The sequence below is a fragment of the Anolis sagrei genome, chromosome 1, assembly GCF_037176765.1.
Source record: "Anolis sagrei isolate rAnoSag1 chromosome 1, rAnoSag1.mat, whole genome shotgun sequence".
Classification (NCBI taxonomy): Eukaryota; Metazoa; Chordata; class Lepidosauria; order Squamata; family Dactyloidae; genus Anolis; species Anolis sagrei.
In genome coordinates, this window is record NC_090021.1 from 201,761,891 (window position 1) to 201,788,575 (window position 26,685).

The 26,685-nt window shown below is 40.6% G+C and overlaps 1 protein-coding gene across 1 annotated transcript in view; it reads left to right on the forward strand.

Annotated features, from left to right (window-relative positions):
• ACVR1 (activin A receptor type 1) overlaps positions 1–26,685 on the forward strand; it is an 89,750-nt gene that overhangs the window by 20,556 nt on the left and 42,509 nt on the right. Inside the window, exon 2 of the mRNA XM_060777269.2 lies at positions 25,881–25,954. Within this exon, the coding sequence (XP_060633252.2) occupies positions 25,881–25,954 (74 nt within the window). The remainder of the gene's footprint in view (positions 1–25,880; positions 25,955–26,685) is intronic.

A 26,685-nucleotide genomic window follows, 5' to 3' on the forward strand; every position in this document is an offset into this window, starting at 1 on the left:
AAATTATAACAACAATCCCAGTCAACACATGTAGCATAAAATTAAAATAATACAATTTTAAAACAACAGTAGTTAAAAATAACTGCCGTCAATTCACAGGGTGCCAAGTGTCAGCTTCATATGGGCCCATTCAGCCTACTCAGGGCCAAAGGCCTGTCTGAACATGCATGTTTTCAGGCTGGAACCAAAGGATTGAAGGGTGGGGGCTAATCTAATCTCTTTTGGGAGGGTGGCATCGTTCAGTGGTGTCCTGTATATAAAATGATGGACAACTCAAAGGATTGCAGGAGGATCTTTGAAATGGCAGGAGCAAATAGTAGGAAGGGGCTTACCAGTATAGTTTTTGGTATATGGCAAAATCAAGCTTTGTTTTTTGTATTTCCCCCCAAATATTTTCAAGCTCCTGCTGTTTGAATCTGTGGATGCAGAGGGCTGAATGTGCTCATTTGGTCCTTAATGTTGACTGGAATGTTTTTAGCGAGTTATACATTCTGTGGTTATTTTGTATGGCAGATTTAAATAGGATTCTTGCCTGACCACTGTGAGGGAATCTCCATAATCCCCTTTGTTACACTGGGCTACATTAGTATATTACATTAAATGTGCACACTGTATAAGTAGATGGACATCCTTAGAATAGTTGCATATGTACGTGTACAAGTTTATCATAGTTCTGGTTTAGCAGCCATTGGAATTTTAATGGTGCATGTACACAAACCTTTCAGAGTTGAAAGGGCCATGTTTGATCTATGTTGAGCCACTCTAAGGTGAGCAGTTCCTCTTCGTTCTTGTTTCTGAATAAGCAGTGTTAGTCAAATTGATGCATTAGTTGTTCTGATTTTTTTTCCATGTCAGGAGCAACTTGAGAAACTGCAAGTCGCTTCTGGTGTGAGAGAATTGACCGTCTGCAAGGATGTTGCCCAGGGGACACCCGGATGTTTTGATGTTTTGATGTTTTGCCATCCTTGGGGGAGGCTTCTCTCATGTTCCGGCATGGAGACCTGGAACTGACAGAGGGAGCTCATCTCCCTGGATTTGAACCTCCGACCTGTTGGTCTTTAGTCCTGCTGGCACAAGGGTTTAACCCATTGCATTATCGAGGGCTCCTAGCTGTTCTGATGAGGCAGGCCTACTGTCAGTAGGCCGGGCTTTAGCACAGCTGGTTAACCATCAATAGCAATAGATCACATCAGTTGAAAGGTTGGCGGTTTGAAGCCTGGATCTGGGTGAGCACCCGACCTTCAGCCCAGCTCACTGTCCACCTAAGCAGTTAGTATTTATTTATTTATTTAAAACATTTATATTCCTCCCTTCTCACCCCGAAGGGGACTCAGGGCGGAGCACAGCATATATACGGCAAACATTCAATGCCGGGACAAGAATTCATATACGCACACATAAACATTAAAATCATTTATCTCAATATTAAAATACACCATTTAAAACTGTCTTGGTTAAAAATGGCTTATAGCTGTGAGTAGAGAAATTAGACACTGCTTAAGCGAAGGAGGTATTTTACGGCACCATAAAAAGGAAATACCAGAAAACGTCAGTGATCAAAGAAAGGAGGAAGTCTGTAATCAAGGGCTCTTTGTCATAGAGGATGGAGACACAGCACCCTCCTGTGGCTAGAATCGAGCACAACCCCCAGGATGCCTAAGTTGGGAAAAACGCCGACATATACCTCTATCTGTTGTCTGTCCTATCTATTTCATGTTTGCCGTGTATGTGTTCTGTGATCTGCCCTGAGTCCCCTTCGCGGCGCGAAGGGCGGAATATAAATGTTGTAAATAAATACTTGAAATATTATGTAATCTGTATCACATACCCCTGACTTTCATATTTGTAGATACTGTAAGCGGTGCTTCATCTGCTCACATGCATTGAAGGGCCATAAAGAAGCCTGCTCCTTAAGTTAGATGTGCCAGAATGACAAAACTGCAAGTAATCCATGGTCAAATAGTTTTGAGTATGCTAACTTATGGCATACTCAAAAATATGCTGACTTATTCTAACTTATGGAGCCCCCAGTGGCACAATGGGTTAAACCGCTTAGCTGCTAAACTTGTTGACCAAAAGGTCGTAGGTTTGAATCCGGGGAACGGTATGAGCGTCCGCTGTCAGCCCCAGCTTCTGTCAACCTTGCAGTTTGAAAACATGCAAATGTGAGTAGATCAATAGGTACCGCTCTGGCGGGAAGGTAACGGTGCTTTATGCAGTCATGCCGGCCACATGACTTTCGAGGTGTTTCACGGCTTAGAAATGGCTCTTTGGCTTAGAAATGGAGATGAGCACCAACCCCCAGTTGGATACAACTGAACTTAATGTCAGGGGAAAACCTTTACCTTACCTTTACTATGCTAACATATTTGGCCTTGGTACAAAGTCTCTCTGCCTTTTTAAATGATGGGATTTACATACAGCACTTCTGCAAGATCTGTATGAATTCTAAGTTACAGTCAGCTTTTTTACACTGCACCATGATTCTCATCTGTGCAACATGTATGTGCACAAAAATGTAAAGGGGCTTAAACAGCATATTAAGGACCCTTTTAATTGAGACCAGGCTGTGGGATGATACTTCATCCCTTATGTTGTCCACTTGTGAAACAGAAAACTCCATGTGCCATCAGTTTGTGTTATCTGCCACATCTCTTGAGCATGGGGTAGATTATAATATTTTGCAATGAGGAACAGGATTTTAATAAATTCAAGAGGTGCGGCATCTTAAGAAGTAATCAAATTCTTATGGCATGAGTTTCATGGATTATATAGTCCACTATATCAGGTCCAATTATAAAAAAAAAATCTTAACAGTTTTTTGAGCTGCTGCAATGTGCAGCTTTGGCTCAAGAGAAGTCTCGCTTTTACAAGTTGGTTGCATGACTCATCTGTGCTGAGCTGCCAGGATTTGTGGACTCTCAGACTAGAATTTAAGAGAAGTGTTTTGCTGGGTAGTGTCACATCTGCTGACAGTATATGGAATTGTGTTTATGGAAAACTATTACAGTAGGATTGCCTGCTAGAGATAGAGCTCTAACACATGCTTTTGATTTCAGCCAAATAAAGTATACAGCTGCACTTCATTTGATTGCTGGTATAAATATCCCAAAGGCTGCCTGATCTGGGAGCTAAGCAGGTTTAGCCCAGATTAATACTTGAATGGGAAACCATCAATGGATACCAGATCCTGTAAGATATATTTCAGAGGAAGGAACAAGGCCAAACCACCTGAGTATTCTTTGTCCAAGAAAATCAGTGAGGTTATCCTAAGTTCACAGGCTTCAAGGCACATAAACATGCACACATCTTCCTAGGTGGAAATGGAAGGGTATTATGGTAAATCACATTTGACAAATTAATTTTTCTTTCTATGGTGTGCTACTTACAGACACCTTGTAAAGGCAGGGCTACGTTTGAAGTGCTTATTCATGTACGCGTATCGTCATGCAGATCTCATATACTTCAATGAAAATTATTTTTACTATCAAATCAATGATGGCCCTATACTAACATCCTTTACCCCTTGGAGCCTATTTTCTCTCCCCCCCCCTTTTTTTTTTTTGGAATTAAAATATTTACGGACTGTTCTGTTGGATTCTCAGATGTTAGAAAATCCTTTGGGAAGATCCTGTTAGGCAAGACTTTAATTTACACTTGTTTATTTAGATTACCCCAACACAGTATATCTATATGAGACTCTGCTATCTCTTATATTGTTAGGTTAGTATCGCGTTTATTGTTTTTTATCGTGCCAGAAGTGAATTGAGAATACAGTTATAGTGTATAGAAAAACCACAAACAACGTTAAAAACTTGGCATTATACTAAATTTCCTTTGACCAGAAGCTGGCCACTTCCAGTGCCTCTGGTGTCACTATAAGAAGGTCCTCCATTATGCGTGTGGCGAGGCTCAGGCAGCATTGTAATAGGTGGTCTGTGGTTTGATCTTCACCACCCACACATATTGTGGACTGCACTTGGAAGCCCCTTTTCTTAAGGTTGGCTCTGCATCTCGTGGTGCCAGAGTGCAGTCTCTTCAGTGCCTTCCAAGTTGCCCAGTCTTCTCTGTGCCCAGGGGGGAGTTTCTCATCTGGTATCAGCCACTCATTGAGGTTCTGGGTTTTAGCCTGCCACTTTTGGACTCTTGCATGCTGAGATGTTCCTGCGAGCATCTCTCTGGATCTTAGAAAACTATTTCTTCAGTTGTTGTAAGTTTTTTCAGGCTGTATGGCCATGTTCTAGAAGCATTCCCTCTTGACGTTTTGCCTTCATCTATGGCAGGCATCCTTATCGATGGTGAGGTCTCACAACCTCTGGGAATGCCTGCCTTAGATGCAGATGAAACATCAGGAGAGAATGCTTCTAGAACATGGCCATACAGCACGAAAAACCTACAACAACCCAGTGATTCTGGCCATGAAAGCCTTCAACAACTATTTCTTTATTTAAGGCGTTGTCTTGCAGGCTGATATATGAACAGAGGACATACTGGAGATGTCAATGCCTTGATCCTTTCATTACAGACTGCTACTTCCCGATGTCAGGTAGTGCAATGCTGGCTAAGCAGTGTAATTTCTTCAGTGGTGTAGTATTATTTGTAAGGTTTGGTGAGGATATTGTGCTTAGATGAAAGAGACCTAGATTCAAATCCCTGCTCATTCAGGATGTTTATGGACCACTTAAAATCTTTCTTCATAGTGCACCTCACACCTTGTTATTGAAGATAAAATGGGATAATGTCTTATAAGTCTTCTTTGGAGAAAGGTGGGACAAAGGCCTACTAAATTCAAATTTGGAGGCCAGTCTTCAAATGTTCAGTGCTTCATTTTTACTACTACAAATGCATAGTTTGTTTCTGTTATGGACATTCAGGTTTGTGTCTTGCAATTGCCAACTGAATATTTTTTAAGCTGCATTTTTTTGGCAGCCTTTCAACCCCAAAGTGGTTTCCTGCAGCCTAGCACTATAAAATATATCATTTGTCCAGGGAGGCCTATGCATTACAGAAATGAAAAATTCCCTTTTCTGACAGCATTTATTGCTTAATGTGCAGCTATTTGGCTGCCAGAAACAGCTGGCACAGTAGGGTGGGACGATGGGATGAGAGGGAAGGCAAGGGAAGGGCTTCCTCCAAACGCCCAAGGAGGGAATTGGGTTACGCAGACTGTCATTAACCACAGGGCGCATTACTCTCAAGCGCTGCTTCATGTCTGAGCGGAGGAGCCCCCGGCTCAGACGGAAGGCATTTCGGTTGAACAATGGAGAGAAAAATCTTCTGGCGCGCTCAAGTGATTTGCTTCAAGTTGCCATAAAAGCATTGCGTTTCCTCCTCCCTTGCAGTGTCCTTGTGTGTAGCAGAAGCTCTCCACAGCGGTAGACTTCTTAGAAAGGTTAAGTGCAGACTTGGCTTCCCTTGTATTGCTTTGGTTTCTTCTGCGGTGTGTTAAGGAAAGGCAGCAGTGAGATGTCTCACAGCTAGGCTTCATAAAATATATATCCTTGCGAAGGAGGAAGGTCCATCCCGAGTTCAGTAGGACACCTCCCAATAGGCCAAGGTGGCAACCTTATGCTCAGTTGCTTGATTTGTTTTTGGACTGGATGATTTTCAGCAATAAATAGTGAAATGTTGGGGAGTGGCTGCCATTTTCAAGGGTTATAACTACGTACAGCTTGCATGGATTTCTCTCCCTATTCCTCCTGAAAACAGATTAAACAAAAATAAGATTTATTCATTCATTTCATATCAAAAGCATTGCATAAATTAATATAAAACTGGTAAAAATAGAAGGAGCACACACATAAGATAAAGGGGAGGCTTTGTGGCTGTGTGCAAGCTCTGCAGGCATGGATTTCTTTTTCTTGTATTGATTCTTGAGAAGCACAGAGGGTTGACTAGCGAGACCGAAAGCATACTTAAATGACACTGGAGACAGCTGTCTGTTACAGTGGGACATGCATACTGGCTGCTTTGGCGCCAGACAGCTCTCTCATCAATGTGCACATTAATAACAATATTTCAGTAAAGGGCTCTTTAATTCCCGTTTATTAAAGTCCTTGGCAGGTTCCCCCGTCTTCAAAGGGCCAACTCCTCCCTCTTCAAAGGGCGCCTGTGGGTGTGATGTTGGTATTAAAGGTGGAAGTGTTTCATTCTCCCCCCTCGTCTTCCTCTGAGATTGTTTTGGAAGGGGTGGGAAGAATTGTGCTTCCAGACTCTTATCAGAAAGCTAAAGGAAATAGGCACTTAAAAAAGAATGGCCGTCCAATTCAAAATATAGTTATCTAATCATTAGTGTGTGTACAAAAGCACACGCTTTTTTGTTTCTCCAAAATCTTCAGGCTGTTCTCTCTCTTTCCCCTTCAGATAACAGCTATCATTCCAGATGTTGTTTGGACTAAAGATAGTGAATTAAAAAAAAGCTTTCCTAATGATAATAACAGAGTCAGGCTGGCTGCTTCTGCTCTGTCAGGGAAATGGAGAGATAAAACTCCATTAATGGTGCATGCATTGCCTAAGTAGCTCATAAAACAATGTGGTCTTCGCTGGAAATAAGTCCCAGATTGGCAGCGATCAGTGCCAACTGCACAAGGAGACAGCTGCACAGACTGACGAAAGTAATGTGTGTTTGGCTGGGCTGTGTGTGGATGTGAGTAAGTGTGAGAGAGTGCAAGGAGAGGATGGCTGCTGAGAAAGGAAAACTTTCAATGGCTTGAGAAGAATCCTGTGTGTTCTGCCTTCCAATTGTGTCCCTTGCTGTTTCAGGTCCATTCATTTATTTCTGTGGTTTTCTATAGAAATTCTATAGAAACTGGGATGGATTCCCCCATCTACCTTTGAATGTATTCCTATTTGTAGAAGAAATGTACACAAATTATGCCAGCATTTATTCCAGCCATCTTGCAATAAATGTGGGCGGCAAGTGGCAGCAGTACCAAGATTACTTGATATCCACTAAGGTTTGGTTCCAGGACCCCTATGGATATCAAAATCCACGAATGCTTAAGGCCCACTGTATACAGTGATGTATTGCAATGGTCAGGAGCCCCCATTGACGCAGTGGGTTAAAGCGCTGAGATGCTGAACTTGCAGACCGAAAGGTTGCAGTTTCGGAACTGGGGAGCGGCATGAGCTTCTGCTGTTAGGCCCAGCTTCTGCCAACCTAGCAGTTCAAAAACATGCAAATGTGAGTAGATCAATAGGTACCACAATGGCGGGAAGGTAACAGCACTCCATGCAGTCGTGCCAGCCATATGACCTTGGAGGTGTCTATGGACAATGCTGGCTCTTTGGCTTAGAAATGGAGATGAGCACCAACCCCCAGAGTCGGACATGACTAGACTTAATGTCAGGGGGAAACCTTTACTTTTACCTTTTATTACAATGGTCTCCTTATATAAAATGGAAAATTGAATGTTTGATTTTAGGATTCTCTCCCCCCCCCCCCCCAAAAAAAAAGCTGTAGATGGTAGAATCTGTGGTTATGGGATATGTGGATATGGAGGGCTCACTGCACACTTAAACAAACTGAGATTGCCTTACACTTCATTTTGGTGATTGACAGCATTGTCAAAGGCAGAAGTTAAAAGGTTATTTTTTGAACTGTAGATCTCAGAATTTTCCTCTTAGCATGGCTATTGACAGGGGATTCTGACAGGTGAAATCTACTATAAAAATTCAGCTTTCCCAAGGTCTAGTGGAAGATGAGATGGGAGAAGACAGTATATATTTTTTCTTTTTCTCCTTTTGTTAGGGAGAGGAACATTCCTGGCTCACTTTGAAGGGCAATGCTCCTTAATTGGCCATGATTTGCCTTAGATTTGAGTGAGGGCCTTGATATACCTTCTTTTATAAAATGCGGACAAGACTTCTCTTGTGTAATGAGGAAAGTAACATAATCCCTTGCCCCAAAGCACAATTGAATATTCAGTAATGGAAAGAAAAGAATACACTGATTTTCAAGACAGTCCCATCCTGTAGTTTATGGTTTGCTTAAGGGGATACTATTTCTACTTTAATTTGCCTTTTAAAAAAAAGATTTCAACTTTTTTTTAATGTAAGGTTGTTTCTGATCTATGGCAACCCCAAGTTTAACCTATCACTGCATTATTTTGGCAATATTTGTTCAGAAGAGGTTTTCAGTTGCCTTCCTCTGAAGATTGTGTGTGTGTGTGTCAGGAGCTACTTGAGAAAATGCAAGTTGCTTCTGGTGTGAGAGAACTGGCTGTCTGCAAGGACATTGCTTGGGGAATGCCCACATGTTTTGATGTTTTACCATCCTTGTGGGGGGCAGCTCTCATGTCCCTGCATGGGGAGCTGGAGCTGACAGAGGGAGCTCAACCCACTCTCCCTGGATTTGAACCGCTGACTTGTTGGTCATTAATCCTGCTGGCACAAGGGTTTAACCCATTGTACCACTGAGGGCTCCTCCTCTGAAGATGAAACTTTTCAAAGGTTTCATGACTAAGTAAGGATTTGAACCGTGGTCTTTGGCATGGTTTTTCCATTCCTCAAACAGCTGCACCACACTGGCTTATTCTGGAGCTTTCTACTTACAAGCAAACCCAATATCTTTGTTTAAGTTGTACATTACCTTTCCATCATAGGCAGTAATGAAGGCCATTCAAAATCTCATGTAAAGAAAGTATAATAAAATCATATAACGGCACATAAAAAGTACTCCATTTATACATATCAGACAATAATATCAGAGTTAAGTGAGTCATCATCATAGCAACCAAACTACATTGTCCCCAGGAATGGCAATAATTTTTCACGCCAAAAGCTTTACTAAAGCAGACAGTCGTTCCTTCTCAAGGATGATGGAGGTTAGGGTTACCAAAAGCTTCTCATTGTGATGACTGTATATTCACTTAGTATTGGAGGAAGTATGTTCCAGGGTACTCTTTGCTGGGTGGGAGAACACTATTGTGGTGGAGGCTCCTTCTTTGGAAGCTTTTAAGCAGAGGCTGGATGGCCATTTGTCAGGGGTGATTTGACTGCAATATTCCTGCTTCTTGGCAGGGGGTTGGACTGGATGGCCCATGAGGTCTCTTCCAACTCTTTGATTCTATGATTCTATGATTCTATTGCCGCCTTGTCCTGCTGGCAGGCCTCCCAGAAGTATTTAGCTGGCCACGGTAGAAACTAAATGCTGAACTAGACTTTTGTAGAAAGGATATTACAGTGCTTAGTGTCCTCCCATCCCCAGATGCTAGGGAGCTCTAGTATCTCGTCACACTACAAATCCTATATGCCAAAGGATGCAGTCATGGCATTTAAAGTGGCATCAAAATGTTAGCACTGTGCAATGTGAAAAGGAGCTGTGAAAATCCTTCCTAGCTTTTCTATCATGATAAAAACCGAAAGCCACCCATGCTGCTTCAGAGTGCATTGCCATTCTACCACATTTCAGAGTACAGGAGAAGTGGTTTTCAAGCAGAACAACTGACTAGTGTGATAAGCACAGTCATGTCTTTTTCTTGGTCATCTTAGCCTCAAAGGAAGTAAGAATTTCACTTCGTGGTAAGATAAAATAACAGCAATAGAACGTGCTGCCAGAATAGAATGAAAGGAATCTCTGCAGACTGTGAGCCAAAGTTTTAAGCGAACTTTATTGGGATGGGCTGAAGCAACTCATGGCACGGTTTCATACATGTTTACTCAGGAAGAAGCACCACAGTGTTAAATAGAACTTACTTCCACATAAATGTGGGGCAGCCTCAGTAAAAAGCAGTCACTATATTAGGTTGTTGTAGGTTTTTTGGGGGGCTATATGGCCATGTCCTAGAGGCATTCTCTCCTGATGTTTTGCCTGCATCTGTGGTGAGCATCCTCACCTCACTACCTCTGAGGATGCTTGCCATAGATGCAGGTGAAATGCCTCTAGAACATGGCCATATAGCCCGAAAAAACCTACAACAACCCAGTGATTCCGGCCATGAAAGCCTTTGACAATACATAGTCACTATATTATTTAAATTCCTTGCTTTTAAAGCGTAATCTGCCAGCAAAGATGTGCCAAGTATAACTTCACATCTTTTTTTCCACATACTTTTATGAACATATCTTAGATCAAAGGGTTCTCTATCTTGGTTTTCTAGATGGTTTGGACTTCAGTTCCCAGAATCTCTGGCCATTAGTCATGCTGCTTAAGGCATCTGGGAGGTGAAGTTCAGGAAAAATGGAGGACTAGTGATTGAGAACCACTGTGTTCGGGCCCTTCCACACAGCCATATAACCCAGAATATCAAGGCAGAAAATCCCACAATATCTGCTTTGAACTGGGTTATCTGAGTCCACACTGCCATATATCCCAGTTCAAAGCAGATAATGTGGGATTTTATTAAGCTGTGTGGAAGGGGCCTGAGAGAATATATTGTTTTCAGCAAACACACGTAGTTAACTGGCACCCATGTGGATTGGTAGATTCTGGACCATTTCTGGTTGCTTGAGAGTTCATTCTAAAAATAGGCTTGATCAATACCACACCCCATACTATATCATACCATAAATGAAGTATTTACAATATTAATATTGAAATACAGTACTGTAATTAAGCAAATTAAGCCAAAGACAAACAGTGTGACACAGTTTTACTGAATTATAGCATGTATTTTTATTTTTATTTAAAGTATTATTTCTCACAACCTCAGAGGAAGCCTGCCATAGAAGTGGGTGAAATGTCAGGAGAGAATGCTTCTGGAAAATGGCCATATAGCCCAGAAAACGCACAGCAACTGTATTATATCTCCAATTTTTAAGCCGGTTGCTTGCAAGTTCCAGTTGCTTGAGTTAACTGAGAATCTACTGTATATGGTATCTCTTACCAATCCTAGTCCCTTCTCTATGTATTGAAAGGTAGTGGTAGTGTCTCCACTTATGCTTCAAATGCTTGTCTATTAATGGTTAAAGTAGGAGCCCCCGATGCCATAATGAGTTAAACCCTTGTACCAGCAGGACTGCTGACTGAGAGGTCAGTGGTTCGAATCTGGGGAGAGCAGGTTGAGCTCCCTCTGTCAGCTCTAGTTCCCCATGCGGGGACATGAGAGAAACCTCCCACAAGGAGGGTAAGAACATCAAACATTTGGGTGTCCCCTGGGTGATGTCCTTGCAGACGGCCAATTGTCTTACACCAGAAGTGACTTGCAGTTTCTCAAGTTGCTCCTGACACAGAAAAATATGGTTAAAGTAACTTCAGCTGACTTTTGTTTGGATTTGACTATATATTCCTAAGTCAAAGACATTGTTATGTTAGTCTACCCTTTAGTTACATTACACTGGAAGCTAGTCTAGAATTCCTTATAGATACCAGAACCCATGGATTCCGAAGTCCCATGATATACAATGGCATACTAATATGATGCCCCTTATAGAAAATTGTAAAATCAAGGTTTGTTCTTTCCATATTTTTTTGGAATATTTTCAAACCTTGAGTTGTTGATTCTGTGGATACAGAGAGACAACTGTGCTAATAGATTACAGGTTTTTAGGATTAAATTTATATTTCAGCAGGGAATTTATTTGTGCATCTCATACTGTAATTACAGAATAGTGCAGTAGTCTAATAAGCATTTCAACATTAGACTGTTTATTTGACTGATTAAATAACAAAATACTTTCGTTTTTTACATCTATCTGTGAAAATGTTCTAATTAAAGGATGTGTATGTCTCTCCTCCCCCCCCCCCTTCGGCCCCACTTTACCCCTCCAGCTTCTTTTTTATGGCTTCTCAATCATGGCTAATAGGTTTTGTTGGAAGCAGAGTAGCTGTATGGTTTTAAAAGCTTTTGATGGATTGTGAAAGGATTCCTTACATTACAGTAAAGGTCAATACTTTAAACTACCGCTCTGGATTGACTGTAATTTTTGTCCTTTTAAAAAACAGAGGCAATCTCTGTAACAATCTTTTAAAAAACACAAAAGGTATTTGGAGAAAGACGTTTTTGCAAAGGGGTTCCTTTTATACTTAGATAAACTCATTATTTAAAGACTGGGGGGGGGGGGGCAACTACTATACTTTCTTGAACATTGCCCCTAGGAAATGTATTTTAAGCGGGATCCAGCAGTGCAGCCTCCATGACCTCTTCCAACTGGAAGGCTTGGCATCATATACGTCCAGTTTTTGGAGGATAAGAAAGTTCTGAAATTCCCTCCAGAAGGAGGTTGGATTTAGTTGTGTTCTGGCCAAGCTAACTTGTATTGCTGAAGGCTTTGGATCCAGTATTTGCAAAAAAGCACCTATAGAGGAATTGATTTTTGTAATTAGAGAGCCTCTGGTGGTGCAGCGGGTTAAATTGCTGATTTGCTGAACTTGCTGGCTGAAAGGTTGGCGGTTTGAATCCAGGGAGCAGAGTGTGCTCCCGCTGTTAGGTCCAGTTTCTGCCAACCAAGCAGATTGAAAACATGCAAATGTGAGGGGCTCAATAGGTACCGCTTCTACAGGAAGGTAACCGCACTCCACGCAGACATGCCGGCCGCATTACTTTGGAGGTGTCTATGGATAATGCTAGCTGTTCGGCTTAGAAATGGAAATGAGCACCACCTTCCAGATTCAGACACAACTAGACATAATGTCAAAGGGAAACCTTTACCTTTGAGATGGGGGGGGGGGGGTAGTGGCGCAGCGGGTTAAACTGCTAAGCTGCAGAACTTGCTGGCCAGAAGGTTGGCGGTTTGAATCCATAGGAAGGGGTGAGCAACCGTTGTTAGCCCCAGCTTCTGTCAATCTAGCAGTTCAAAAACATGTAAATGTGAGTAGATCAATAGATACTGCCTTGGCGGAAAGGTAATGGCACAGTCATCCCGGCCACATGACCTTGGAGGTGTCTATGGACAACGCCAGCTTTTCGGCTTAGAAATGAAGATGAGCACCACCGTCCAGAGTCAGACAGCGACTAGACTTAATGTCAAGGGGAAACCTTTCCCTTTAGATGAATGGATGTTAACCAAAAATGGATAGCAGCCCCTTCTCTCGCACCTTGCTTCCCTTGTAGGGAAGTTCTTGTATAGTAAAATAGGTCTTCTTGCATCCTGTAATCCTGGTCAAAGGAATCTCTATCTTTTAAATCCCATATCACTTCTTAATTTGCTCTGATGGACCATGTTGTAGCTTTCCATCTCTGTTAGGCCCATCTTGGTTCATCACTATGGTTCTTGATGATGTACAGGATGTTGTTGTGGGCTTGCCCTGGCAGATATATAAGATTTGGAATCCCCAATGGAAATGTAATCTGGCCATATGACCCCCATATCTATGGACCAGGATCCACAGCTTCATTTATCATCTTCATCCTTCAGAATACCGTATGTTATCTCTAAGCATTTTCTAGGTCTTCCAGGGTGACACTATGATATTCCTCAGTCAGAAGTCCTTCATTTCATTTGGGTTTGCTATTATGCACAGTATCATGTATCCACAAGAAGCCCAGGAACGTATCCATGACAAATATGGTGTGTGTTGTACTGAATGTGAATTTAGAATGATTTTTTTTGTTATGTTAGCTACTTAAGTGGCTATTTTTTAAAAATTAAAGCAAATACCATATAGCCACTGCTTTGAATTTTAAGCCGATAATAAAATACTTAGGCACAACTTCCCTTCTACCTCTCTCAGGCTGACGTTTTTCCTGAAAGAAATGAAAATTAACTGATTCTTGCAAATAAGCAAAAAGAGAGCAGTCTATTTGGAGGTGCAGGGAGAGAGTCAGGGAACACACACATCTAGGCTGCTCTGCAGTGTTTGGCTTAGATTTTTAAAATGTATTCTTGGCTTAGTCTATCATATTTGCAGATGGCCTCCTCTCTGGAGACATGTTGCAACCTTTTTAAACTGAGTTTCCCTTCCTCATAGTCTTGTACAATTAGCTTGCTTGCCGTCTCCTAAGGCATTATGCTGTCTTTCCCTTGCTCTTATTTGTGTTTTTTGTGTGTGGACATATTTAATGAACAGCTGTGTGTCTGAGTCACGTTGCAGATTTTCCAGTCTTTTCCATAGCAGTGAGAATAAAACAACTGAACTAATAACATTCCACCAGTTGCTCTGTGGTATAGTCTGGTGGCAGAAGATAGGAAGAGGTCCATCGTGTACCTGCTTCCTGCGCAAATTGTTGAATCAGTATTTCTTTTAAAGGTCTGGTACACTATTTAACAGAAATTGAATTATTTTCTGTTCCTGGTTTGAAAGTGTTACTTCCAGTTCAGTTGTGCAGTGGTTCCCAACTTTTTTTTGACCAGGGATCATTCTCCAACATTAGTACCAAAAGCATTTCGAATCAGTTTTTGGTCAACTTTAGATTTGGTTTGGTTATTTTGGGTGCTGATTCAGAAAATTGCATTGGATAGACCACATCAGCTCTAGTTTCTGATACAAAACATATGCTATCCAGGAGTCGCCATCTGCTCGCCTACAGAAAAACAGATTTAATAAGCCATGGCACTAAAAGAAGGTTTTGCGAGACTAGTCACTCTCGTTGCAACAGTGTAGTAACAGTGTTCATTCTTGCAGACTGCTGGTGGTCCAGAACCATTTTCTACAGATATTCTGGTAAGTATTTGCACAGAAAAAAAGTGTTCACAAGAGATTACATAAGAAGAGCAATAAAAATCGAGAAATCCCATGAGTGCATATTAAGATTGGTGGCCCATTTCAACCCCCATCAACAACATGCATAACTGGTGCAATGGGTTAAACCTTTGTGCCAGCAAGACTGCTGACTGAAATGTCAGTGGTTCAAATATGTGGAGCGAGGAGATCTGTCAGCTCCAGCTTCTCATGTGGGGACATGAGAGAAGCCTCCCACAGGATGGTAAAACATGCGGGTGTCCCCTGGGCAATGTTCTTGCAGACAACCAATTCTCTCACACCAGAAGCAACTTACAGTTTCTCAAGTTGCTCCTGATACGAAAATAACCCCTCTTTTCTGGCATGATCATTGTTGTTTGACAACATTGGTAGACCCCCGCAGCCTTTCCTGTTTACTTACTTAGAAAGCTTCACTTTGATATTTATTGTATGTAGTCACATATAAGTTTACCTTATGTAAAAGGGTAGATTATGGATTTTAATATGATCCATGGTTCAGTCGAGGTTCGTTCAATGGAAAAGGGAAGACAGTACGCTGGCTCAAGTGGCTAGTCACCCCTGGCAGCTGCCACAGTTTTCCCACTTAGCAATTCAAAAAGGCCAGAAGTGGCATCATTTTGGAGAGAGTAGATCAGGTTGGTGCTTCTTTGAGGTTCTCCTTTGATGGACTAAGCTTTTGCCTTTTTGCCACTCAGAGAAAGAGATGGTTCCTTTTTTATATAAGAGTTAAGATACAGTACAAACATTAACCCATAAATAAGTCAACCCAGGTTTTTTGCATTGATTTTTTTTTACTAAAATGTTTAGATTTATAAATGAGTATATAGAGTGAAATGTTACTGGGAGACAGTTTAGTCTTAGATGGAGCCATTTCTCATGAGGTCCCCACATTTTTTTCACACACTGGAGGGGGATAGAGGATGTATATATAGTGCAAACAAAGGGCTTGGACAACCTAGTCCTGTGGGATGAGCTGTACCTCATCCAGACTTGTGGTCACTTTCTCCGAATCTCTAACCATACAAATCTGTTTTTCCCTCCATATTGTTCTTTTCCCCAAGACAAATGCTGGTATTATAGATTATAATTCAGAGGAAGGAACTGGTAAAGCCACTTCTGAGTGTTCCATGCTTGGGAAATCCCTATGAAATTCATGGGGTCACCATAAGTCAACAGGTGTCTTGGCGACACACACGCCCTACACATGCTCAGAAGCAAAATGTTTCTTGTGTTACACTCTTAATGCCAGAAAAACAAAATGCAGTCCCTCTTCCGGTTTATCGTCATCCACAAACCTCCAAGACACAAAGATAGCAGCTGATAAGTTCTTGGAAGCAGAGGGAGGGATTCCATTGGCTAGAAATACTCCTGCCGTCTATTTATGGCAGCAGTCCGCCTGTCAGTGTGAATGCAACACATTGTTAACACATTTTAAGTATCTTGGTGGTTAGAATAGCATGTCCTTCATGTGTGCATGCTGCTTTTGCCTGATGACTCAAAGCATTGCAGGTTTGAAGGGATGTCTGGGCTCCTGGTAAAGATTGCTAAATGTCAGTGGGAGGGCTTATTTTAAGTGCTAGTCTGTCTGCATGGGGTGTGACCAGCCCTGAATTGGCACCGTCATAATTGCTCTGTGTGTGAGGCTGCAGCTTAGTTTTTCTAAAAAAAAAAAAAGGATTGAGGGGAAGATGATGAAAGAGTGTTGTGTCCTGGCCAAGAAAGGAACATCTGGGATGTGTGTTTCGTTGAACGATTCCCTTATTAATTTTCTCCACTCAGCAGTGTGCTCACATGGCGCACTCATTTCTACTTGACAGGTCTTCATTCCTTCTTAATGGTCTATTGCTGAAAAAACAATAGTGGCCAAGGAATAGGGGCATGAACTCGTCTTACAACAAGAGCAGTATATTTATGCCCTGGGTGATCTTAGTCATGTTACCAAAAGTATGTAGAGCCCTTTCCAGGGTGCTGCTTTCTGCCCCAGGATGTGTCTGCTTGCATTATAGGAGGTGGAACCAAGATGAACTCTGAAATATGCCCATGTTCACTCACAAACAAATTTTCTGTAGAGAGTATGTGTTTTACACTTTTTTGAGGTGGATAGTCAACTTCATATACAGTGGGGGGAAAGGTATTTAGTCAGATACCAATTGTATAAGTTGTGTCACTTAAAAAGAGGCCTGTAATTGACATCATAGGTAGACCTCAACTATGAGAAACAAAATGAGAAAACACATCCAGAAAATCACATTGTCTGATTTTTATCAAATTTATTTGCAAATTATGGTGGAAAATAAGTATTTGGTCCATAAAAAAGGTTCATCTGTTTTAGGTTTCATTGCAAGGGTTTAGCAAACCGAGGCATTAAATGTAGAATTTTTTTTATTCAGGCCTCCTTGCTGGGACCTTTACACACTATACAGTTATAGAAGTATGAATCCACTTTGATTATCATGGCTGCATTCTATGAAGCCCTGGAATCAGACGTTGAGCTAAGGGACCTTTAGGATCCTCAGTTGGAGAGCTCTTTGGTTCTTTGATCAAACTGCTAAACCCAGAAGTCTGTAGGACTTTGCCATGGCAGCTATAGTGGAATTGTGGTGCTATGACTGTGTAACCTGAAGGGGCCCAGAGAGTACTTCCATTGAGGGAATTTTATGGAAGTGATAAATAATCTTGTGTGGAGGGGAATCAGCTTTTAAAAAAGGAGATAATATTATGTGAAAGGTGTGTGTGTGTGTGTGTGTGTGTGTGTGTTAGTGTAGGCTTAGCATTCATGGTTGGTCTGCAATATTCATGGACTTTACTATCCATGGCTTGAAAATATATTTTTTAAATGCTGCAAAGCAAACCTTGCTTTTACTATTTTTATATAAGGGATTTTACAATGCCATTATGTATAATGGGACTTGAGCATCCATGGATTTTGGTATCAGTGGTGATGGTGGGAGGCTGTGGATCGAAGCCCCAGCAGATACCAAGTGCCCTCTGCTTTGTTTCCTCTTGCATGATTTCCAGCTTTATTCCAATGTTAAGTGAAACTATCACACAGTCACATTGTTTGATCTGTCTCCCATCCCTCCAGTGGTGTATTTTCCTTCTAGGCTGTGATTGTAACAGCTTTGTGAGAAATTAAATGTGTATCAAAATGAAATTGATTAGTTGCTATCCAAGGAGGCATCTATTTCCAAAGCTATATATCTGATTTAAATTAAAGCCCTGGTATTTTTGCCTTTTTATCTTTAGATAGGTTTGTTCTAGGGAAGACAATGATGGATTACAGTAATATTTTCTCTTCCTTTCAACCTGGTGCCTTCCAAAAAAGTTGGAAAATAATTATCACCTCAAGCTTTGGGCTGAACTGGCTAGGAATGATGCAAGTTGGCACCTGGCACATCTGGAGAGGTTAAATGAGGCTGCAGTCGTGTGTACATTGTACACTATGTACTGCAATGTTGCCTATACCTATGAAGACTGCAGATAACTGCTAAATTGCAGTGGGATCCTTGCACTTTCTTTATTTCGCCAGAATATTAGGGTGAGGTGCAGAAAGTGCAAGCAACTTGTAACATAAGAACCTGTAAGATCCTTTTTACATGAAGGTGGAAGAGGAACTTTACCACAAACATAATAAATGGTCAAACAATTACAATGTTAGTTGGTTTTTAATGGAAACACTCTCCTAAGAGAGTACTGGTTTTCAACCTCTGGTTCACCACATTTGTTGTGGGATGGGATTTCATGTTGAGAAAACGTCAATGTTGACAGTGCCTTTTTTGTGTAAAGACAACACCATTGGCTATGTTGACTAGGCCTGTATGGAGTTCCAGGTCAAGAACATTTGGAGGACTGCTTGATGACCCATCTCTGATTTAGGCCATTGTTGTAATTTTGGAGTCCTCTGAAAAAATACTGATGGTTTTAGCTTTTTGAGCACTACTAGCACTTACCAGATAATTTTTATCAATCTTCCTTGTCTGATTATCATTCTATACGAGCTCCCAGTAGCAGTGCAAATTAAATGGGTAAGATTTTGGGGGAGGCAAAGAAACAAATGTTCCAAAACCTTATTGTTCACTTGATAAGTAGGAAGGTTTACTACAAAGGTTTAATCCATTGAGGGAACAGAGTGCCTTCTCTGTAATTGTTGTATTGTGGGATTCAGTGTGGTACAGTAACCTCCAGACATGCTTGAGTTTGTTTATATCTGATTTTCAGTGCTGTATGTAATTAATACTGCAGATAAATATAATAGATTAGATACATATCTGGAGTAATATTGCACAACTGTAACCTCGGAGAACTGTATTATAATCTTTGAACAAGCAAAATAAGATTTTAATGAAAGGAACAGTATACTGGAAACTATCAAAAGAATATCTGGTGCTTGCTGATTGAACACCTGGGTATATATGTTCTTTTGAGGAATATCGTGATCTGACCAGAGTGGTCACATTAGTGTCTGGAACTTTATTTCTGTACAAGATTCTAGTTACAGTAGTCATAAGGGTTATGGTCATGGAAGAGCCCCCTCTGTTCATGGAGAGTTCCCTTTTTAAGCATAGTTTTCCTCTTACATTATGTAACAAAATTAGAAAAGTTCTGTTCTTGGTTTGAAAGTGTTATTTCCTGTTTAATTGTGCAGCACTTGCTTTGAAAGTTGTTGTTATACTCCAGAAGCTTAATTTTTGTGAATGCCGCAATCTGTGAATTGGTTGAGATTCTATGAGATATTCATTGAAAAATGATTTTTTTCATGTTTTTATGACAGAACCAATTAGGAAATAACATTTTATAACCAGGAACAAAAATCGTAGTGTTATGATGTAACACTATGTAAAAATCGTTTTACATAGTGTTACCTCCCCGCTCCGACGGGAAGGTAACGGCGCTCCATGCAGTCATGCCGGCCACATGACCTTGGAGGTGTCTACAGACAACGCCGGCTCTTCAGCTTAGAAATGGAGATGAGCACCACACCCCAGAGTTCAACCCCAGAGTTGAACATGACTGGACTTAATGTCAGGGGAAAACCTTTACCTTTATCTATGAATGAAAGCTGTTTTTCATTGATGAAGCTACATAAGTATCAAAACCAAAATATAACTAGAAGACTTGAACAACACCGCTCTCTATATGTTTATGTTGATTCCCTCCTGCTCTTACTTGCACATCCATTCTGAAAGGATCTCTGCTGCCCCCCCCCCCCCCCAAGGAGTTTTAGTAATGTGATATAATTATTCAAAAACTGGCTATATGCCATGATAGGTAGGGGAAAATAAAACGTGCCTTTCAGTTGACCCTGGATCTTATCAGGCCACTTGTTCGCCATTCCTCTGGGGTGGAGAGAGGGAGGAAGGGGTCTGTACACAGCCTTGGTTGGGAATTATTCAGGAGATCCTGCCTGATCTTGAAATTATGCTGGCTCAGTCCTACTTGGATGGGAGACCATCAGTGAATAACAGGCTGTATTTCTAAGGAAGAAACCCCTGAATATTCCTTGTCTAGGAAAACTGCATAAAATTCACAGGGCAGCCATAAATCAACAGGCAACATGAAGGCACCCACCCACACATATTCTCGTCCAGGGCAGGAAGAAAATTGTTAGGAAATCCTGCCTTTTTATTTCATTCATCAACCAGCTCTCGGAATGACAGTTGCATTCCTCAGCTGTCAGTGTTTTTTCATCATATTTTATTTACTCTTGCCAATCACATGCTTTGAGTTGAATTTAGTAAATCAGGCTTCATCTTTACTTACTGTTTTCCTAAAGCCAAGTTTAAAAAATAGTGACAAGGTCAGCCCATATTTACTATTTATAAAACTGTATAGAATGTTGGGTTACATACGTCGTTACTTTGGGAGGATTGTTGGCGGTGGTGACAATTGAATTGAGATAGTCACAATTGCAATACTAATGCGGAAAGAAGGAAACCCTCAGACCTGAAAACCAGTTTGGTTACCAGATACAAATGCCGAATTGGGAAAACAGGTAGCAGCATGCTAAGTTTGGGCCCACTGGCTGAGGTTGCTATTTGGCTGATGGGATGTTACATGAGGATGTGTCTAATATGACAGGACACTTGAATTCAAAATAGTACTAAACTGCTTTTCTATGGCTTTGTGCCTTGGATCACTGCTGTTTCTTCCTTGCTGCTCCCCTTTCTTCTCACCATCTCAAAACCAATCTGTAGCAGCAGAACACTGTTCATTTCCTGTGTTGTCTGGAGGGTTGTCCTCTTTCTCGAAACTTCTAATTTCTGTTTGTTTAGCGGTTATATTTTTGAGGGATCTATTTTTATTTAAGTGAAAGACAGCAGTGGAACTCTACTTTTTGTCTTAAATTCTTGGCACCAGTTTGCAGAGTTAAGGAAGTGCATCTGTGTGTGAAGCCAGTGGGTTTTTATTCAAGGTTTATTTTTAACTAACTTGAATTAACAGGGTAGCAGCAGATACAGGCAGTCCCCAAGATAGGTTCTCTAGGTTTGTTCTTAAGTTGAATGTGTTTTAAGTCAGAACAGGTACATTTCTTAAGTGTAATTCTAGCTAGCTAGCTAACTAGATAGAAGCTTTGAGTAGCATAGGGAAGGGTTAACACCCTTATGGTGCTTGTTTTGCTGCCTATGTCCCTGTTCAGAAAATTTCACCATACTTATGTCCATGTGACATTTGGATTTTGAAAAAAATGGCTTGTTGTGGAAACAGGATTAGTGATAAAGCTTCAATTGAGACACTTTTTTGTAGGATAATTCTTTCAGGGGTGAATTACCCTTCTGGAGGGGTACATTTCTCTCCCTTCCTGTTGTCACACCTCTGTTCTTAACTATGAGTTGCTTGTAAGTGAGATGTTTGTAACTCAGAGACTGCCTGTACTGTATTCTCTGCACAAAATAGCAGCCAGGAAGAAAGCTTTGCATCCTTTCCAAAAGTTTGTTGGCTGAATTTCTACTGTCTAAACAACATGGCTTGCATTACTGAGCAGTAGGGATGCAGACTTTACTTTTTATCAAGTCTTTTAATTGATTTCTGTTCTTTCTGGAACAATGATAGGAACATATTGACCTCCTCCTTTTGTTTAAACAACTGGCTTTGATTATTAGGACAGCCAGCATGTCCTAGTGGTTTGAGTGTTGAAGTATGGCCCTGGAGACCAAGGTTGGTTTGGGCATGAAGATCCATTGGGTGACCTTGGGCAAGTGAGATTCTTCCAGCCTCCAAAAACGCTATGATGGGGCCACCTTAGGATTGCCATAAGTTGGAAATGACTTCAAAGCACACAACAAGAACAAATCTTGAGAAAACAATCCATGTTTTTTGGGGGAAAGAATCCCAACTCCTAATATGTCTTTGGCAAGTACAGAATGCATTTTAGACAAATCAGTTTTGAAAATTCGTACTTATTCTTTCTGTATTTGCTACAGCTGGTACAAGCCCTGTCCAGCAACTCCACTGTGAAGGACACATTGGTAGCATTCCAGGCACATAAACGTTTGGATACATTCTGCTTGTGCTCTTAATTATGTGTTGTATATTTTTAAAAACAGACTGCTAAGAGAAAGCTGGAAAGCTTGATTTGGATCTGTCATGATCTACATTGGGATCCAGAGCCATTCACCCTGTAGCCCTTTCTAGTTTTGAAACCCTGCTCTGAAACAGGTTTTGTACCATTTAGTGAGCTGCAGGAAGGAGGGACAATGATGCCTTGTTCACACTTGCACTCATGAAAGTTACTTCAGTATTTATCATGTCAGAAGTTAATTGAATATACAGTTATAATGCATTTTTAAAAACACAAAGTTAAAAACTTGGCATTATACTAGATTTCCTTTGGCCAGAAGCTGGCTGCTTGGAGTGCTTCTGGTGTCGCTGTGAGAAAGTCCTCCATTATGCATGTGGCAGGGCTCACGTTGCATTGTAGTAGGTGGTCTGTGATTTGCTCTTCTCCACACTCGCATGTCGTGTTGCTTTATTAAGGACAATGGATACATTGGATGTTGGCTCCTGGACCCCAAAACATGCATAGGGTGCCTATACAGTGCCATACCAGTAGACTCATACTGTGACATGTATCTCTCCTTTCAGTATCTCCTTTGGGCTCCTGTAGTGGAATTTCTCTCTCCTTTCAGTATCTCTCTTTGGAGTAACTTTTATTTATTTATTATGATACTATTATATATTACATATTATTTAAATATTGCCTTTCTCCCATCATAGGCACAAGTAAATTGACAAAATGGGGAAAACAAGATGGTGATAATGATACATTATAAAAAGAAACTTTATATACTCATGGATAAATTGACTTTTTGTATAAGTTGAGGACAGGGTTTGTGGCCAAGATTATGGATTTTGATATGATCCCTCGATAAGTCAAATGCCATTCCATGGAGAGGGGAAAGCGCCAATGCTTTGGGGCCAGCAGCTACTACTACTATTTCTCCACCTATTCAGAGAATGGGATGGTTCCATTTTTTGCTAAGAGTTCAGACACACAGGGTTTTTTCATAAGATCTGTGGATAACTTGACCCAGTTTTGGGGGTCAATTTTTGACTAAAATTTCTAGATGTATATGTGAGTATAAAAAAGATAAAGTCACGGGACGGTCAAACAAATCATGACATTAAAACACTCTTTTTTTTTCTTTTTTTTTGCTTTGGAGCAAGGAATGGGCAAACTAATTCTGCGTCAGAGGAGGCAAAAGCTGGATACAACCCATGTTTCTTAGCCGATATGTAGAAGGAAAACAAAGTCCTCATTAACACTTCACAAAGATTCAATCTGGCTTTTGATAGAAGCTCCTTTCCTCTTGACATTTCCATGCCTTCATGAGAAAAATATTTCCCTTCAATTGTATGAAAATTAGTTACTGCTAGTAGGCTTTTTTTTGCCAAAAATGTAGCTTTTAATTATGTAGTTTGTACTACTTGATTTGGAAAATGACTTTCAGTGACCCATCAGCTACAGTGAAAGTAAGTTTAATTAGGAGTTTAACATATTGCCTATCACTGGTTAATTATTCTGACAGCAGCTTTGAGTTGACTGACAGTGGAATGACTCAAAGCTTGTACGTTGTAATGCATTAAATTCCTCAGAGTAAGAGAATGCGTTGTCCAGTTAAATGTAAGATAGAAATTCTGCCTTTCATTTGATTCAGCTTCCGCTTTCTTGGGAAGTTCAGTTCTGCTATGGTGCTGTTTCAACCTTAACCTTCAAGGTATTTTGTAAATACACGGCACAAATGAGAATTGTGGTCCTTTGTTAGAAGGAAATAACCTCTGGTTTGATGTTATAGCAGAGAGGCCAGATGAAAACTGTTATCAAACAGTCTATCAAGCTCAGTAATTGTGTACACACTGATGGGCAGATTTTCTTTCTTTCTTTTTATTTAAATTTTAATTAAAATTTAGAATTGTGAAAGATACACGTGCAGTACACATAGCACACATGACACCTACACTACACCTTCACTACAACATATAAGACATCCCGCTTGCCCACATCCTACACAAAGTTAATGCTTATTTCACACACCCGTGGACCCGCACCTTGATTTCCATCCCTATTCACTGTACCTATAACATTACTTATTTACCCTTCTATCGTGTTTGCCCATAAATTCCTCTTGGGACTATTTATCATTCACTTCTTTGACTCTCCTACCAGTTATACCATTGCCTGTTTCCATCTCTTTAGGAACTCTTCATTGTTTTTACCCACCAAGTTATTGGATGTCTTTGCCATTTGCATGCAATCCATTCGTTTATCTCTCCAGTCCTTTTTAGTTAACACTTTTCCCTCATTCCAATTCCTATAAATAATCATTTTTGCTGCTACAAAACTGTATTGGGCTGTTCCTTTATCATCCTGGTTGGAGCCTTCCCTGAATAAGCCCAGCAGACACATCCCTGGATGTTTGTCTTTTTTACCTTATTGCACAACATTTTATTTGTTTCCTTAACTAGATAGATAGATAGTTTTGCTCTTTTTCTTTTTGTTTTGCTAAGGATGTCTTACTTCCTGAAGTTTGATTCCCATTTGAGATGGGCAGTGTTTAATGGGACTGTGTAGTTGTTATTCCTCAGATATTGTGGACACTGGGTTTGTGGTTTTCCAAACAGTAGGAAGAAGGAACACAGTAGTCTCTAGTCCTGTTGATGTGAAATAAGAGAGAAAGCAATTTTCTGAGTTGAAACTGTATCATCAAAATATGTGGCAATTGGAAGGAATGGAACAAGGTTCTATAAAAAGCACACTTCACAATCTTGTATCATTAAGGTAAATTCATAAAAGATATTATTGGGTCTGATTGTTTTTGTGACCTATTTATACCTCTGTACTTCACAGATAAGGAAACTTGTAAATGTGACATTTGTGAGTTTGTATGAAATTGCTTTTGAGCAACAAAACCCCTACTAGAGATTGATCTTGCCAGATGATGTAGTGGTTTGAGCATTGAACTACAACTCTAGAGGCCACAGTTCGATCTCCCTTTGACCTGCAGGCCGGAATCACATACTTTCAGTTCCAAAAACTGTCTAATAAGCTGCTATAAGTCAAAAACAAGCTGATGGCACACAAAAACAACAACAGAGTTCAACCATCTTTTCCTTTCCTTAACATTATACAGCTTGGGAAAATTTACTTTGAAAGCCCAACCATTCACTTAAATATTATATACTGACGCAAGGCTCTGGTGATGCCAGATCACTGGAAAAGCCTACCTGTCCCAGTGCGTGAATATGTCCAGCTTCTTCATGATTGTGTGTACATAGTTGCCCAGGGCTCTAATGTTTATTATTCATTTATTTCATTTATACACCACTTTTCTCAACCTTTGGGGGAGACTCAAAGCAGTTCACAACAAAGTAAATGGCAAAATGCAATGCCTCACAAAATATAAAATACAACACATAACTAAAATAGCATATGCTAATAGATTAAAACCAGTAAACTATCAAACATCAAACATAAACAACATAACACTGGACATTACACCAATCCCGAAGTTATCTTGGCTGCTTCATCTCACTCTCCAAATGCTTGCTTGAAAAAGCCACGTTTTGAGCAATTTCCTGAATGTTCTTGTCTCGGCAGAATTTGGACTTTTTGAACAACTAAGTTTGTACAAGAAGTAATTGTTAAATGGAATTGGAAAGGGTTCTTACTGAACAATGTACTTTCTGTGAGTGGCAATTGATATTCAAGAAATTGGTGATGTTTCTCATTGGAAATGAAGCTGAGTTGAATAGTTCTGATTTTATTTTTAAAGCATGCATCTCTTCTTTTTCCTCCCTTTAGGTCTACAATGATAAATGGACTTGTGATAATTTCTGTACTAGTGATGGTGTTCTTTCCTTCACCCAGCATGGAAGGTAAGTACTTGGGGTGCTAGAAAACCTGGGTTGATAATGCTAGTGGTTGCCGGAATCCTGGTTGAGTTTTAATGTTTATTGGTCATGGTAAACTTGACTGGTTTTTTTCTTCATTATTGCATACCTGTTAGCCAGTGTGGAACACTATAGAGTTGTGTTTGTGGGAAAAATAAGGAAATTGATAGAAGGGAAGCCAAAAATGAGACCAACATTTATTGTAAAATACTATTTTCTGTATCACTCCATGTTGCTTCCCAAAGTGTTGCCTTGAATGTTTGTGTACATAAGTAAAGGTTTTCCCCTGACATTAAGTCTAGTTGTGTCCGACTCTGGGGGGTGGTGCTCATCTCCATTTCTAAGCCAACCAGCCGGCATTGTCCATAGACACCTCCAAGGTCATGTGGTCAGTATGACTGCATGGAGCGCTGTTACCTTCCCGCCAAAGCGGTACCTATTGATATATGCCAGTGGTTCTCAACCTGTGGATCCCCAGATGTTTTGGCCTTCAACTCCCAGAAATACTAACAGCTGGAAAACTGACTGGGATTTCTGGGAGTTGTAAGCCAAAACACCTGGGGACCCACAGGTTGTGAACCACTGATCTATTCATATTTGCATATTTCCTAACTGCTAGGTTGGCAGAAGCTGGGGCTAACGGCAGGAGCTCGCCCCGCTCCCCAGATTCGAACTGCCGACCTTTCAGTCAGCAAGTTCAGCAGCTCAGAAGTTTA